This window comes from Passer domesticus, chromosome 4, assembly GCF_036417665.1.
Source record: "Passer domesticus isolate bPasDom1 chromosome 4, bPasDom1.hap1, whole genome shotgun sequence".
Classification (NCBI taxonomy): domain Eukaryota; kingdom Metazoa; phylum Chordata; class Aves; order Passeriformes; family Passeridae; genus Passer; species Passer domesticus.
This window is the reverse complement of record NC_087477.1, coordinates 33,190,970-33,207,294: the sequence shown is the minus strand read 5'-3', so window position 1 is coordinate 33,207,294 and position 16,325 is coordinate 33,190,970. Positions and strand designations below refer to the sequence as shown.

General features: G+C 38.2%; 1 protein-coding gene across 6 annotated transcripts in view; it reads right to left on the bottom strand.

Annotated features, from left to right (window-relative positions):
* PDLIM5 (PDZ and LIM domain 5) overlaps positions 1-16,325 on the bottom strand; it is a 126,274-nt gene that overhangs the window by 44,047 nt on the left and 65,902 nt on the right. For 2 of the 6 annotated variants that reach the window (XM_064416982.1, XM_064416983.1), the window contains exons 4-8: positions 12,477-12,519; positions 10,839-11,227; positions 6,312-6,329; positions 5,838-6,010; positions 4,419-4,455 (exon numbers count right to left, since the gene is read on the bottom strand). In XM_064416982.1, coding sequence (XP_064273052.1) covers positions 4,419-4,455; positions 5,838-6,010; positions 6,312-6,329; positions 10,839-11,227; positions 12,477-12,519 — 660 coding nt within the window. Of the gene's footprint in view, positions 1-2,764; positions 3,789-4,418; positions 4,456-5,837; positions 6,011-6,311; positions 6,330-10,838; positions 11,228-12,476; positions 12,520-16,325 lie in introns of those variants that run through there. The other 4 variants (XM_064416986.1, XM_064416985.1, XM_064416987.1 and 1 more) reach the window with 4 other exon arrangements.

Sequence of the window (16,325 nt, the reverse complement as noted above, 5' to 3'; positions counted from 1 at the left end):
GTATTACACTATATATTTCTCAATATTTTTCATATCCTTTCCGTGATTCATTTGTAATAGGAAAAAAAAAATCTAGAAAATGTTTTTTAAAGTGCTCTACTTGAAGAAAAGCACCTGCCAGACTGTAAGACACAAAAAAAGAGTAAACTACAAGGCAGAGAGCAATCACAACAATAAGTTTTGAGCAGACTAAATTAGCCACAGGGGCTGCGTGTTTTTTTCTTATTTAGTATGCAGAATTAAGCATCTTATTAAAGTAGGGAACCTTAAGTGCTGAAAATTATTGAACATATTTAAGAATGACCAGGGAGCAGACCTCAAAGGCGGTAAAGGTGTGGATGGAAATTCTGGTGCAGGCATCTCCAAAGTCGGGGTAGCTATGGATCTTTTATTCAAATTAATACAGGTATCCTGGGTTCCTGCTCCATCAGGTAGATCTGCAGGTATGCTTTACATGTATTTATGACATGGGGGAGAGAAAAGTAAATACATGACTTTATGACAGATTGTTTCAAGACTGACGGAAAGTAGGACAAATATTTTCCAGTCACCGTAGATCAACTGAACTACAAATCTGGAAAATCTTCACTCAGGACAATGAATTGACTCTACAATTTAAGGATAAAACCAAATCCAGAGCTGATTGCTCAAAAGGAGATGGCTGAAAGTGAACATTTAAAACAAAAAGGAAATAGGGTACTGCAGAAATAGAAATAATCTAAACCACATAAACTTTATACAAAGACTATACACTGCCTTTCTAAGTTTTAAGTAACTGGTTTAAAAGCTGCAATCTACACATTTCAGTGAGGGCTTTCTATTTCTATATCCTGTCTTTCCAGCTGCTGAAGAGAAAAATCTATTTTATCCAAACAGAAATCCCTAGTGGGTTACAGTTTAAAAATAAACAATAGTAAAACCACACAGAACATCTGTCTTGGACAATGCCTGCCTGAAAAGGTGAATATTATTAAATTGGGATATTTTACTGAAGATTGCTGATGAAAGAGAATTTTCTATTTCATTGTCACATTGAGATTTCTAGGATATCTCTAAAATTTAAGCTTATTTGTTTATATGAAACAACATTCATAATGTTTTCAAAGATCAGATGTATGCTGGGAATCAAATATGAGATAGGGTGTGTTTGTCAGATACAAATGAAAAAGTGGTCCGTTTTTGGGAACAGTAACAAAAAGTCCAAAATTGAATGCCAGTAAGATCTGTGCAATGGGGATACTGGGTGAAGAGATGACATCTTTCAAGCAGTAAATGAAATTAATTTCATGCATTCATAAACCACTTCAGGAACTAGTGGTGTTTTTACAATGAATTTATAGAAAACTAACAATTTGGCTGTCTCTCTCAAACTACTTTAATATCCTTGAAAGATAAACTCTATGACTATGTTTAATTTTACTCAAAACAGAGGCTTCTATTATTTTGATTATTTAGAGAGTGTTTATTCTTCTTTTTCTCACTATAGCAACTCACCCTTCAAAAGGATAAGAGCTGATAAGATAGATAAACATAATGGCAAGTTTAATAACAACATGAAAATATTCTCCTTACCTAGGGACATCTCCAGAACATAAAAATACCTGAAGGTCAAACCATTTATCCCTTAAAAAGAAACCTTTACAGAGAATCTAAGAGATAACCTTTCTAACCTTTCACAGTTGTCATTGCATTGATGGTCCCTGAAATGCTCGCATTTTGTTCTGTTTGTAAAGAAATTATATAAACCCAGCACAACAATTTAAATACACTACTTCACATTCCCACTTTATTGTGCAGTATTCTATCAACTTATTATATTGTGGTGTATGTGCACTCAGTAACACACTTGGGTTTAGTAACACAGTACTCACTGCCAAGTTACGTGATGGAGGGGCATGGAAATTAAACTGATTGGCACTTGTCATCCAAACACTCTTCTGTGAAATTATTGAAGTGAATGTTTTCCCCTACTGTCTCTAAGGAGTTAACCCAAAAAGTGTGAAAGAGGTGATATCCCTTGGGCTACCATTACCAGGGCAAATCTGTGCAGTGTTAGGCATCCACACTGGTGACTGTTAGTGTTAGATAACTTATCTATTACCTGAAGTCTCCATTTTCTGTTTCTCTTTTCCTAAAGATAAAATGACAAATACCATAAGCTACTGCTGGTACTGCATAGCAGCATAAACCATCTGAAAAGGAAAGTGACACTTAAAATGATTCCAAAGGTCCACTCAAATTCCAGCATCGTGCAAGGAAAGGAAAACAAAACAACCCCAGCAAGTCTTCTGCAGAAGCATCTGTTCACAGGACTAATTCCATCAGAGGAGTGTGTAGGTCAGCTGCAGAAACCCAAACCAATTGCAATGGTTCTCACTGATCAGTTGTGAGAAACTGGGCTTTTACATGTGCTTCACAATCACCTTTTTTTGGGGTCTCAAACGTTATCTGGTCCAACAAGCGCTGCAAAAGCCAAATGCAAGCTTTACTTCATATAATTCTTACTCCCATAAGGGTCAATAATTTTATTTAATCCTGCAAATCTTGTGTGAATTTCAACAACACGAACATGTACCCCATTTTTAAGATGATCAGGAAGTAAAATACTGGGATAGTTTTAAACAATTCAGACTGTTTCTACTATGCAGCTGGGATTTAACTGTTTTTCTTCCTATAAGCTGTGAAGGTGCAAAGAAATGTCAGCCCCATGCATGAGAAGAATATTCAAGGAGTCCGAGAGACTCAAAAGAAAAACAGACAGAGCTAAGATAAAAGCAAATTTTATTAAAATACTCTCCAAACTTCAAAATGCATAAATTAATGGATGTGTAGCTACTATAATACATTATTTTACAGGAGAACCACAGGGCTGTGAAGCTTTCATAAACACAAGAAAGCCTATAAGCTTCACTCTGTAAATAAATAAATACTACTGTCTAACCTTGCCCCTGCTAGAAGATGTGTTGAAGCTCTTACACAGCAACATTCTGCTCAATTATTGTTTTTTAAGTTTTCCAAAACATGAACATATTAGTAATCTAAGCAGCAGAATCTTTATATTGAGCTTTCACTTCAATTCAAAACATTGGAACATAATTTTTAAAATTTTTCTTTTCTTTGCTTAAAGCAGTCTGTCTTCTTGCTGTACTTTGTAAAACATTTACAACCACTCAAACTGACCTGCTGAAAATCTAGTGAAATCCAAGATAGTTTTCCTGGTAGGTATGGTAATTTGAAATAAGTGCATACAATCCCCTCTTCATCTTCTTCCTCCAGCCCCAGAATCAAAGTAACACAATTTCTTAGTATTTGTTCAAAATTTCCTGCTTTCTAATAGCCTACAGTAACTCAAACTCAGCAATGCAAATGACTTCTTTCAGGCAGAAAAAAGAACTGAAACAGCCATCTCCTCCCCCACATTGGGAGATTCACCCACCCAAGTTGTTAGGTTTTAAATATGTATTTTTTGTCAACTAATGATTAGCACAAAAACATTTCATCCCATTTTTTACACATCAGTAGGAAAGTGTTAGAAAAGTATAGAAAAGGCTAGAATTTCTCTCGCAGAAAGGCTACTGAAATATGTTTTCTTTTTTCTTTTCTTTTTTTTTCATTTTCTTTTTTTTTTGCAAAGCAGATGGAAAAGAAGAAAGGAAGAAAGTGTTTGTATTTTGCTTTTGCAACTTGGGTAAAATCACTGGACATTAAGAACACGTGCTGAGACTTCATGGTGCCAGTCACGTAATTTTGTATATTTGGGGCTAAGGACGTGGATGGGAACCTTTTCCCTGTGGAAAGAAGTGATAGAAGAAAAATAAGAAAGAAAGAAAGATTGTCTTAAGTAGTTTCACAAGTGAGCATGCAAACTCCATGCACTATTTCTATGGCATTGTCTTCCTCTCTGTCAAAAAGCTGGACCCATTGTTAGTCAAAGTCAGTAAAGAAAGCTCAAGAACCGACTTCAAGAACCATTAGATTTAGCCACAGGTTGGTGCTCCTTTTGAACACTGCTTATCCCAAAGCAAGGAAACAGCTGACCCTCACCTGCAGGCAGAACAGCAATACCTCCCACCTATGTCTTGCAATCAGATCCACACTCACAAATCAAAAATGCTTGATAAGACTTGCAAAAGGAAAACACAAGCTGACCTTGTACAGGCAAACAAACTAGTTCAAGTTTACAGAAAATCTCTACACAAACACCTGCACAAACATTACTACTGGACTGCACCAACAACTTTTAAAAAGTTTGTCTGTGGAGAAAAATATCTGGATTTTGACATGCAGAAGTAAAAGGCAAAAAGGGAAGGAACATTTAAAAAAACACCCAGATGTCACACAAGTGCACCAAATACTACAAGTTAAGAATTAAAACATGCAATGTATTAAAGTAATAAAAATGTAAAACATCAACTTACTTAGTCTTCTTCCCAGCTTCATTTTCTGGTTCTTTCACTGAAGGAAAACAGAAAATTTTTATTTTCTAGGGCACTAAAGACACTGTACCACAACACTGACATTCTCTACAGTGCCAAAGCATTCACTACAGCAGGAAAATACAACAAGGCTCGCTAGGATTCTTTGATCCTAAACCCACCCCCACGGACATGAGTTATGTCCATGAACTTCAAGAGCCCCTTTGCTAGTAGGACTGCTGAAAGGCAGCTCTGCTGGTCTCTGCCCTCCCCCTTGGCCCACTCTCCATGCTGGCACTGAGAAAGGTGATTTGAGAAGGTGAAGATGAATGGAAGGTAAGAGGTATTTCTTTTGGATGAACATCCAGTGGGTTTATATCAGGTGATAATCCAAGCGTCTGTTTGCAGCCAGGCTATTTCCCACCAAGGGTCTAGATTTCTGCACAAGGGATAATGCAAAATTCCCAGTCCTGATTTTAAGGCTGGCAAATCTAGTTGCAGTAATTTTCTTACAGCATTTGTCAACATGATAAATTCATCTTTACTGGATAACATGTTATTTGATGTTCAGGTCCTATTCTGCCCTTACAAGTTGTGGTGAAGGGAACTGAACTCAGGACCACAAAACAATCCAGTCCCAAGTCAGAATATTTATCACATACAGACAATAACCCTTATTTTGTGCAATGTTATCACTGGCTTCTAGAAATAGCTGATTTAATCAAATCTTCCCCTGGAGAGGAGGTCCAATTTCCTCAGTGCCTTCATTATTGCAGCTCTAGCTGAGAAAAGCTGAAGAATGAGAGCTCAAAGCCCCTGATAGCACTTCTGGTGGCCTTCACATAAAATCACAAATCTCAGCTAGTGACTTATGGCTGACAGCATAACATGAAATTGAAGTTTTATAATAAAATTATATGACTGGGAATGACCTTCACCACATCACCTGTTCCACTCCACCAATATGTGTAATCACATCATAGCATAAGCAGAGAGTGGAAACATAACCCAGGAATAAACTGAGGAACTAGGAATTTACATTTCTGGTTGGTTATATCATTCCAGATCACATACTTTTGCATGACTAACAAAGACTTTCCACATGCCAGAAAACACCTAATTTTTCTGAAGCATTAAATTTGATCAGGAATGTTGCCATTTTAGTGATACGGGGGGAAAAGAGACAACAAATATGTATCTTTGAATATCTTTGGGAGTAGAAATGGAAATTTTAGGATTTATCTAGAACATTTTAATTCAGCTTAATCAGGAATAATGTCCAGCAACGTGCATAGCCTGAACTACTTAGTAGCGGCAGGGTTTTACAGTAATATTTCCCTTTATCCTCCCTGACCCCCAGCTTTAAAACCCCAGCCTGTGCAGGGGAATTGCCCGTTGCTCCACCTGCACCGAGGTACTCACTGTGATCCGTGCCAGTGATCTGGGCAAGGATGCGGAAGGAGCGGGACTGGGTGGTGCCCGTGCGCGGGTGCCAGTCCTCGGTGTCCTCGATCAGCCGCTTCTTGCTGGCGTCGCTGTGGGTGGGCGTGTGGTAGAACTCCGTGTAGGTGTCCACGATGTGCTTCCGCGGGGGGCTGCGCCAGGACAGACAGACACAGCAGTGAGTGAGTGCAAGGCTTCACACAGCACCTCACTCTGGCCACTAAGGCGCGGGTGCAGCTGTGACTTTCCACAGCATTTAAAGGCAGCTTCCGCGCTGCGATGCAGAAAGGTGGCAGCTGAGGCCCAGCTAAACACAGATGCAGTTTTCTGAACTAAGCATGCCTTTTATAATTACTCTAACACCACTGAAATATTTCTCCTTGTATCACTGATGGAACACTTGAAACAGTAAAAGACAGTGTTATCAAGACATGTACATGTTTAGACTTTTACCGTTTGGGTGGGTTTTTCCTTGGAGGCGACAGAGTAAGACAGCAAGAGAAAGTTTTCCCAGCATAAACAGGAAAAGGAAAAGAAGAATAGAAGAAAAAGTCAGAAAGCTGAAATGAAGCAGAAATGTAGCTAATTATTCTGCTGAATTAGTTTTGCAAGAAAGGGCACTAAAATCCAAATAATAGCCATATTCTCCTTCTAACACTAAAACCACTGCACATACTTTTATTAAGTGATTTCCCTATAGGGATGAGAGGGAAATTTGTTTTGGTAAAACAGAGTAGTCTACCTAGGTCAGATCAGGTGCCCCTTGACAAATTCTCCATTTAGCTCCTGAGGGGCACAACACAGATGTGTGCACATGCAAGGAGCACCCAGTACACACCAAGTGGTTTGCACTTGGCAAAGCCTAGATCAGAACCACGCCATCTGAAAGCATAGATGGCCATGTTCTGAGGCATAATGAGGAGGTACCCTCTTCGAAAGAAAAGCAGTGGGGTGATTGTTCCACCTGGAAACTTTCCCCACAGTAACCTAAAGACCATTATCAATCCTTGCACTAGCATCACTGTCAAGAGTACAGTAACTAAAAGCTTTGATTCCAGTAAGTGATGTAAACAATGTGTCAATTTGGGAAATTTGGGAAAAGGGAACAGAAGACTCAAACTATATAAGTTACTCCTAAATTCTACATTTGTTATTCCAAAGCATGAATCTCTAAGACCCACTAAGTGTACACTTACTTTTGCACAATTTACAGGAGGAAAACTGTGGAAAAACTAGCTCCTAGGACACAAAATTTCTAATAAGTATTAAAAATCAAAATCCAACAAAACTTTAGAAGTCATTTTTATTTTTGACACTACCTCCTCACTGTACTTTAATGGTTTAAACTATTTCTGGGGAAGAAAGGTGGAAAATGAGTGAGGAATGATGTTAACTGTTACAAGTAAGAATCAGGCCCGTTAAATGGAATGCATTAGTGAAAACTTAAGCTTAAAAACATATTTAATACTTGAAAGAATGTGAAAGGTACGGTACAAAATTATATCAAAAGATTTAATTTCTTGACACACAATATTAGTGAAGAGCATGTATCACATACCAAAGTTGATAACAGAGAAAGAGATATAGAAAAGCAGTGGCAATTTCAGGATGGAGAACAGAGAAAAATGGAGTAAAGCAATTTAAACAGTTAATAGCAAAAATGAAATGACATGTGAAAGTTAAAGCAGTAATTAAAGGTGTGGAAATACATGAAACTGTAATGATTGACATGCAGTTTACTGCATTGTAGCAAGTACCCCAGTGAAATAAGCAGTCTTTCACATTTTTATATACCGAAGTGGTATAAAGAAAAAATCCCACTGACTTTTCTTGTCCTACTGGTCTCCTTTATAAGGCTTAGGAGTTTACTAGTAATGACTCACTGAGGCAACAAGGTGGTGCCAGAGACAAAGGAAAACTCAATGAGACAGGCTCTCTCTTAACTCAGCCTTGAAGCAAGGGGAGAAAAGCCAATAAAACCTCAATCATCTATCATCCTAATATACACAAATCAGAGTATATGGACGTTAGTTTTCTTTTCCTGTATGAATTCAGAATCCAGCCCTTCATTCCACAGTTCTCAAAGCAATTTTATCTTTATACTGTATTTCACCATTTACTAGTTGTATTACCAACACCAATGAACCACAGTTGCACCAAGAATTTATCAGTACACACAAACACCATATGAATGTTTTGTAGAATAAAAATGAGCTGCAAAATGTAGCACAGTGAAAAGCAAAGTCACATCATGTCCAATGCAGATAAAATAATGTATTACACTAAGAAAAGCTGAAGCTGTTTTGCAAAATTTAAATATGTAGCTCTGTAAGAGCTGAAATTTTGCAAAACCAGAATACATGCTGGTTATTCCAATAGGAAAAATAACCATAATTCAAGTCCAGTGCTGTTGATACTAACTTTGTCGCTGCTGCTATCTGCAAGGGAAAAAGAAAGTATTTGAGGTGTTAATTAATTCTTTGCTTCTTAAAATAGTACAGGAGTTTCCAAATCCAAGCTCTGGTAAAGCCCTATATCATGTAAGTCAAACTTACAAACATCAAGAGAACCTATAACAGAAAATTTTAGCCCAGCTGAACTTTAACTGAGTCAAGTCTGTGGACATCTTACCTGTTTTAAGCAGCAGGCACATCTTCATGCAAGAGCAGGCAAAAAGGTCTTGATAAAAGTGCAATTGCACATAGACTAGTGAAGGCAAGTTGCTTGCTTTCTAAGGCAGAACTAAACAAGGGAAATTAAACTTCCTTTCCCATCCTGAAATCAAATAGTTTATATCCTGAATGTTTTTTGAGGGTAGCCAAGAGGAAGGGAGGAAATTGTGAGTATAACAAGGTGCATGTCTAGAGAACTGCATACGCTAAGCAGTGCCATCTATGAACAATGTACAAGTTGGTTTTTTTGCATGTTTTGAGAAAATGAATCACACATGCCACAGAAACAAAATGGAATTCATTTCAGACTGATCAATTATTCCAAACGTCAATGTTTATGATATTTTATAGATGTCTGTTTCAATTGGGAGATATTCAAGCATCATTGTAGAAACTTAATTTTACATAGAAAAGTTAAGTAGTGTAGCACCAGATCAATATAACCACCTTAGGGGTTTGTCCACTTGTTTTTTTTTTTATGCTTTGGGACTGCAGGACACTTAAGCAGCCCAAACACAATATTTTAAGAAGAACTGCAAAATGAAGTAGGATCTGCAAGGCTGACAGTGAGACAGGGGTTTCTTCACCTCTTAGCTGTGATTATTCATCCTCTTTGATGGTATTATTCATCCTCTAAGTAAGGTAGGGCACATAGCAGCGCTCACCCAGTCATCCCATCTTGATTGTAAAGTGCTTGCTCTGTGCCTGCAGCGCTTCCTTCCAGGAGACTTAATTTTGTTGCTATTGTTCCTCTTTTTCAGTACTAATTGCTGCTTTTGAATACTCCTTACACAGTTATTTGCTAAAACAGTATTCCTGGAAAGATAAGAGAGGGTTTGCCAAGTGCATTCAACAACTGCACCAGCAGTGAGCAAGTCCTTGGGATCTCTCAATTTCAACCCACTTTTTGCAGAGTGGATTCCTGCCATCATCTGTTTAAGAAAGGGCTGGAAGTTACCATGGCTACAGTGCAATATGAAATGCATACGGGCTGTATTTTGAGTCCACAGATGGAAAATATTCATACTACAACATAAAGGGAATAAGTACCTAAAGAAGTAGGCTTTTTTACCCCATAACAAACTCAACTGAAACTGCAATTTAGTCAGTATTTTAGTTGGCATGGATGTTTACCTTTCTGTAGGGTTCTTCATGTACTTTTTATACTGAGTGAATATCAAACAAGAGAGGCACAAGGCCTATTCTTCCAGTCCCTTTCTTTTTTGGGAAGTAGTAACCACACCTTTTAGCTTTTAAGCACAGAATTCACATTTTTAAAACTGAAGACAAACCTCCAGTTCCCCTTCTGCCCTTTATATTACTTAATTCAATTGCTGGTCACAGAGGCCAACTGGCATGGGACTGCTCATACCCACCCTTCTCCTCTCTCCCAAGCACAGCAGGCACTGGGAATCATTCCCTGAGGTGCTCCAGCTCCCAAACTCTGCCCAGGAATTTCTGGGAGAGCCCAAGTCCTCCCCAAGCAAAATCTTGCTGCAGGTCTGAGTTCCCAGGACTGCTGCCGGGCTCAATTTAGTTTCCTAATTTATTGTTTACTAGTCTAGATGCTACACTAGATAAAGCCTTTTATGTCTCCAACAGTCCCTTAAATGTTCAGTCTCTGATGCCCATTTCAACATAAACAATTATTTGAATAAGGAAATTACTCACATTTTAAATCTATATTGCTTGTTTGGGGTGAAGGTTAAATTTAAAGTTGAAGTATTTATACTATAGCACTGCAAAAAACCCGCTTAACCCCATCAGCTTCCTAGAAAACATCTTACAGCTTTCTCCTGTGTTGTGCAGAGAATTCATTAGACATCTGTCCCCTTGCCTCCCTTCTGGGACCTTTTTCCATTGGTTCTGCCAGGGTCATGGTTGTTCTTCCAGAGTGTCTCATTCCCGGCCATTACAGCACCCACTGACCCTTCTTGACAGACTGCTCTGCATTTTTGAGTGCCTGCTGCTTTCAGTCACTGTATTGGGTGTCAAAATACACAGTGAGATTGGACATGGAAATTAATACCAGGCTTGTTGTAAGGTCCAGAACGTGGTGATAGAACACATCATGTAAAGCATTCCATGCTCCTTGTTCAATTTAGCTGTGACGCTCTGCAAACTGACATGTCACTTGTGAGAAAAACCATCACCAAAAGTCTAGCTGGGGCCCTTTGAAGCACCACTTTTAAAATAATTTCTGAGGAGTAAACAACTCCTCCAAGCTGTGTTTTCCTTGGCCCTCAAACAAGCCCGGCTTTTTTCCTGTGAGGAAAGACCCTCACAGCAAAACCAAAATCCCACCTACCCATTTTGCTGTTTACTCTCCCCCTGGTTCTCTCTGCCTCCTCGTCGCGGCCCCTCGGCTGCGTCCTGGGCGCCGTCGGCGGCCGAGGCGCTCGGGGCGGCACCGTGCTGCCGTGGGACAGGAACTGCAGGTTTAGGAGCGCCCGGCACAGGCGGCCACGGCTCAGCGTTAGGCTTGGCGTTAGCATGCACTCCGGGCACGGCACACGGGGACGCGGCCGACGCCGGCGTGAAGGCGGAGGACGGTGATGGGATGGAGGTGACCTTGGAGGAGGTTACAGCTCCAAACGGCCTCGGTGTCTTATTGAAAGCCACGCTGGATGTGGCAGTGACTTTGGGTGCAACAGCAGAGGCAATGGGCACAGGCTTAACTACTTCGGTAGGCTCTGCCTATGTGGGATGAAAAACAAAACAGAAACACACAAAACCACGCCAAACGCATGCACATTCCTCAGCAGGGATTTTAGCTGTTCTCGGGGCAGATGACCCACCTGGCGTGAAGCACAGAAGCAAGCTTTACCAAGAGTGCAGCCATGAAATGGATGGGAAAACAACCTGAGCCATGCATCTTAGGAGAGGGAATGATCCCAACATGCACAATCAATACGAAATTCCACAACGCTAGCTCCTCTTGGCATATCCAAAACAGACACTCCACAAATCAAACTCACAAGAAACTGAAAAACCACTCTGTTGCAAAACCCAGCGGGTAAGTCATGTGGAAAAAACTAGAGCTTTGTAGAAAAATCCACATTCCATGTCTCAAACCCAATTTGAGATATGCACGTTCCCCATACACAAATGGAATGTGCAAGTGTTCACACACTGATCTGCTGCTAAGGCCTTTAGGAGCAGAATGAGAGCACATTGATACTCCCCAAAGTCTCCACATACCCATGTCAGATAATACACTCAAGAAATCTGATTTTCTTGTTTGCTTGGGGTTTTATGCTGGGAACCACGTTTTAACATTGTTGCCCCAAACTGCGGCCTTTAAAGGTCATGGTCAGCAGAACAGTAATATACTACACATTAATTATGTCCACTGGAGAGGCTTTTCACATACAGGCTATTTATAAGTATTTTCAAGTTTGCAAACAGCATTTTTCTCAGAAAGACGATTTTGAAACTGTTGCACAGAATAAAAAATTAAAAGAACTCAAGAACAAGTAATTCTCCAGGGCTTTAAGGAAAGAGAGGGAACTTGTTCTCTGAAATTGCAGTATCTGGATAAAGCTTCTCTCAAATACCAGGTAAGATTTCAGTGTTCATTAAAAAAAAACCCCACAAAAAATTTAAAAATCACTGCCGAAAAAATTCTACCTGCTTGTTTCTCTCTTAGGTACAGAGGGAAATCACCAGCAATATCTTTAAAAAAAGGTTCCAAGAGCTGGAGAATAACATTTATTCACCTTTTTTTTTTGTTTTTGATAATCATTTCCAGGTCTCTCTATTCTTTTTTAGGAGGGGAAAAAAGTAATCAAAGATGGAAATGCTTCAATACTCTCAACATAACATATGGAAAACAAGCACATTACACTCAAAGTCTGAATGCCAGTGCTTATCCACAACAGGGTTTGACAGATGGGTAACAGTTAGTGCCACATGCTACATTTCTTGGTTCTGATGATGAACATACCTTTGTCACATGAAAATGATCAGGTTTTTGTATAGAAGACACTCTGTAAAAGAAAAACAAACATAATTGTAAAAAATGAATTCTTTATATTTAAGCATTTCACTGTTCCACTCACCACATACACCCACACATACATAAAATATTTAATTTTTTTTCCTCTACAGGAAACAAGAAGTATTAAAGTAAAATCTACAACACCATTGTTAACACAACAGAAAGGCAAAACTGAAATGAATTAATTTGTCCAGATACAATGTTAGGAAATCTAGCATTAACTACTATTAGGTATATAAATTCATAATTCTGTATCATCACTTCAGAGACTTCAACTCCAATCTGCTGTTTTTCATTCTTTCACAAGAAACTGTCACATAATTCCACAGCTCTCGTCAATTTCTCAATCTATCACTATTTATATTTTAAATAGTGCATAGCCCATATACAGTCCTAAAACAGAACACTACCTTTTAGAAAAACACGAATCCTCCCAAAGAACATGGCAAGTTAAATAATACAGAAACTTTTTACACAGTCTTTGGTTTTCAAAAATAAGGTTAATATCAGCATAATTCTATAGTAGATGGCAAAAAAAATTCTCCCAAACAATGGGCACATTCAGACTACTGTGGGGTGGTGGGAAGGAAAGGAAGTATGGCAATGAAAAGGATTAAACAGATAAAGAATTGTCAGATTTTGTTACATCTAAATTGAAATGACAGCGTGTTACAGGTAAAAAGCATCTCATTCAATCGGAGGTTTTTTTCAGATTTGCATATACTTACTTATATGCAAAAATACACACATATACACTAAAATTTAAAAAAATAATTAAAAACCCAGCAAAAAATCTGCTACAGTAACATTTTGTTTGCAAACACTGCTGCTGGTACACTTGAGCGTTTTTATGCTGTTCTCATAGAAAATAGGATTTTTGACACATCTTCTGAATAAGGTTTTGGAAAACTGCAGCCGGGTTCTCATTTCCAAAAGACAATTTTCTAGGGAGGCAAAAAGGTTCATTTAACTGGAAATCAGCTAACAGAGGCTAAATTTTAAAACCACTTCTACTGTATAAGCCGGCTTTTCAGTTTTTCCCAGAAAAACATGGATAACTACAATTGAATTAGGCCCACTTGTTCCCTTTAACTACTCTTTTTTTCATTTTCCATTCTGTCCTCCTTTTTTTTCCCCCCTTAACTATTTTGTTCACAATTTTTATTCCTTCCCTCAAAGTCATTTGGCCCTCAGGGCTCACCATATCCCAGCAACAGGAATCCTGATGCAGGTTCAGAATCTACCTTCCAAAAAGGGGAAATATATATAATCCAGATGCCATGCTGACAGGACAGAGGAAAAAAATAAAAAGAAGGAAAAAACAAAGGAAAAATTGCATAGCATGAGATGATGATGATGTTCTGCACTTGGCCTTCCCCGCTAGTGCATGGCTGCTGACACACATTATGTCCACATCAACAGCAATTCTCAACAGAGAGGGGGTTTTGTCTGCTCTGGGGAACAGGTCCCTTCTCCCCTTTCCCACAGAGTGTGCAGCCCATGAAAGCCTGACCTCTGGCCCTCCACAGCGCTGGGGTGCATCATTAATCACTCCTAATTGCAGAGTTGCCAATTTGCAGCAACAAAAGCAACAAGAAGGGAGAAAATAATGCCAATATAGATGGAAACATTTCTTTCTTAAGACCATCTCTACTTTAGGTACATTTGTTCATTGTTAATACAGTAACTTGAAATGTTTTATGTATCTATTAAGCTGGACCATCAGGAAGAATTAGGAAGACAATTAACTACTCAAGCCAACTACCACAATTCATACTTGAGAAAAAAATCTTCTCTTCATTAATGCTGGACTTTTGTTTAAATCACACAAAAGGAACATATTTCTTTTTCTTTGTTTTTTACAAAATAATAAAATTTGAGTTTGTAATGGATGACACTGCCTCTATACTCATCAACACAGCACTGAGCAAAAATTATTTAATGCCACTATTACTAGATGACTGGAAGACATACTTTTCAAAATTCATTTTCAAAAATATCCTACAAAAAGAGAAAAAAAAGTGGCAGAAAAAAAAAACAACTTGATAACTAAAATGTTCATGATGTTCCTTTCAAACAGACAGACAACATAATATTTTCCTCACAAACATACTTGAACCAAGGACATAAATTTGTGTGCCCCAGACATACTTAAAACAGTTTAACTTGGCCTTGTTGAGTTCAGACCATAATCAGATTTAAAAAAATCTGTGATTTATCCCATATTGTAAAAGGAAAATGCTCACCCAGCAAACTGAGCCACCAAGATCATAATGTGAAAAATGCATGGTGGTTAGACAAGACAGTACAAAAGGAAATGCACGCTTTAAGTTGAAAAGCAAAACACATCCAACACACACATTTAAGAAAATTCTTCCTTCAGGGCTATTTCCCACAATATTTTCATAGATACCACTGAACTGCAGAGCCAAAAAGTAATTAAACTGCAGAATCATGCATATTCCTTAGCTGTTAGCACTTCACTTGCCACCTAGCAATTAAACATATTAGGATTTCATGCAGGTTTGGTCCCATTGAATGTATGAATAACTGATGATAAAGGTTTTCAGAATGAGATGACACACTTGCTCTGTTACTACTTACTAGAAAAAGCAGGATGGCTTGAAGCATGGTATTTTTTGAATGATTTAAAACTAGCAGTTCAGCATATTAGTTTATGCAATACTTTCAATAACATACAAACAAAGCAAAGACATAGAAGCTCAGTATTTAGGCTTATTATAAACAACTCACACAAAAGACCTTGGCAAATGATTACTGTATCAAACTTCATAAGAATTATTATAAACAACAAAAACAGCAGCTGCAGTCATTGCTTACTGACAAACTACTACTTAAAATAAAAGAGCACAATTTTTTTGCACAGCTTCTACATCAGCAATTTTTTTTTATTGGATGAAAAACAAAAATCAGCTATATTTAGCTTGTGTAAACAGCTCATTTTGACCAAACATGATCAAATTTGCTGTCTAAACATACCACAAGACAATCCTCTCTGATGAATACTTTCATGACATTTAATGTAATTCAAAACATTCCAACTGCCAGAGCAGCCTTATTAGGAAAATGAATTAGTCCACTCTTGACTGTAAGCAGTAGGCCCAGCAAAAACTACTCATTCTTTAAATTCCCCTATTATGCATTCACTTTCCAAGTATTTCACCCAGTTTAAAAAAAAAAAAAAAAAAAAAAAGACAAGCATTTCAGCAGAATCCTTCTACACTTATCAGTAAGTGGGAAAACAGATTATTAAAGCTAAAACTACAGTTCTTCATGCTTCTACAGTGAGTACAATTTGATACACAACCTCAAAGGACTGATCATCAATAGCAACACTGTTACCTCAATAATCAATATTATGAAAGCAAACCCTCAGCCACTAAACCTCTAAATCTTCATTGAACTTAGAATTCAAAGAACATGTCAGAGCTGTCTCTTCTGAACTCCTTCTAAAGCCCCATCATGCCCCATCCATTTAAACCCCCTCAGTCAAGGAACTATAATGTACCCATAATTTAAAAGGAGATGAAAAACTCAATGGGGAAGTCGCAAAAAGGTAACTGTGCTTATATGAGATCTTCTATAAACAAGAGACATGCATAAATCTGGTATTAACACAGCTGCTGTGTTTGCTGTTTTCATATTTCTATAACCAGAAGGACTGTTCAAACTCTTGTGAGAAATACAACAAGAAGGTGCAACACCTTCAGTGAGAAATAGAATCATCCAGGTTGAAAAAGGTCATTAAGATTGAACCAAACCATAAAACTAACA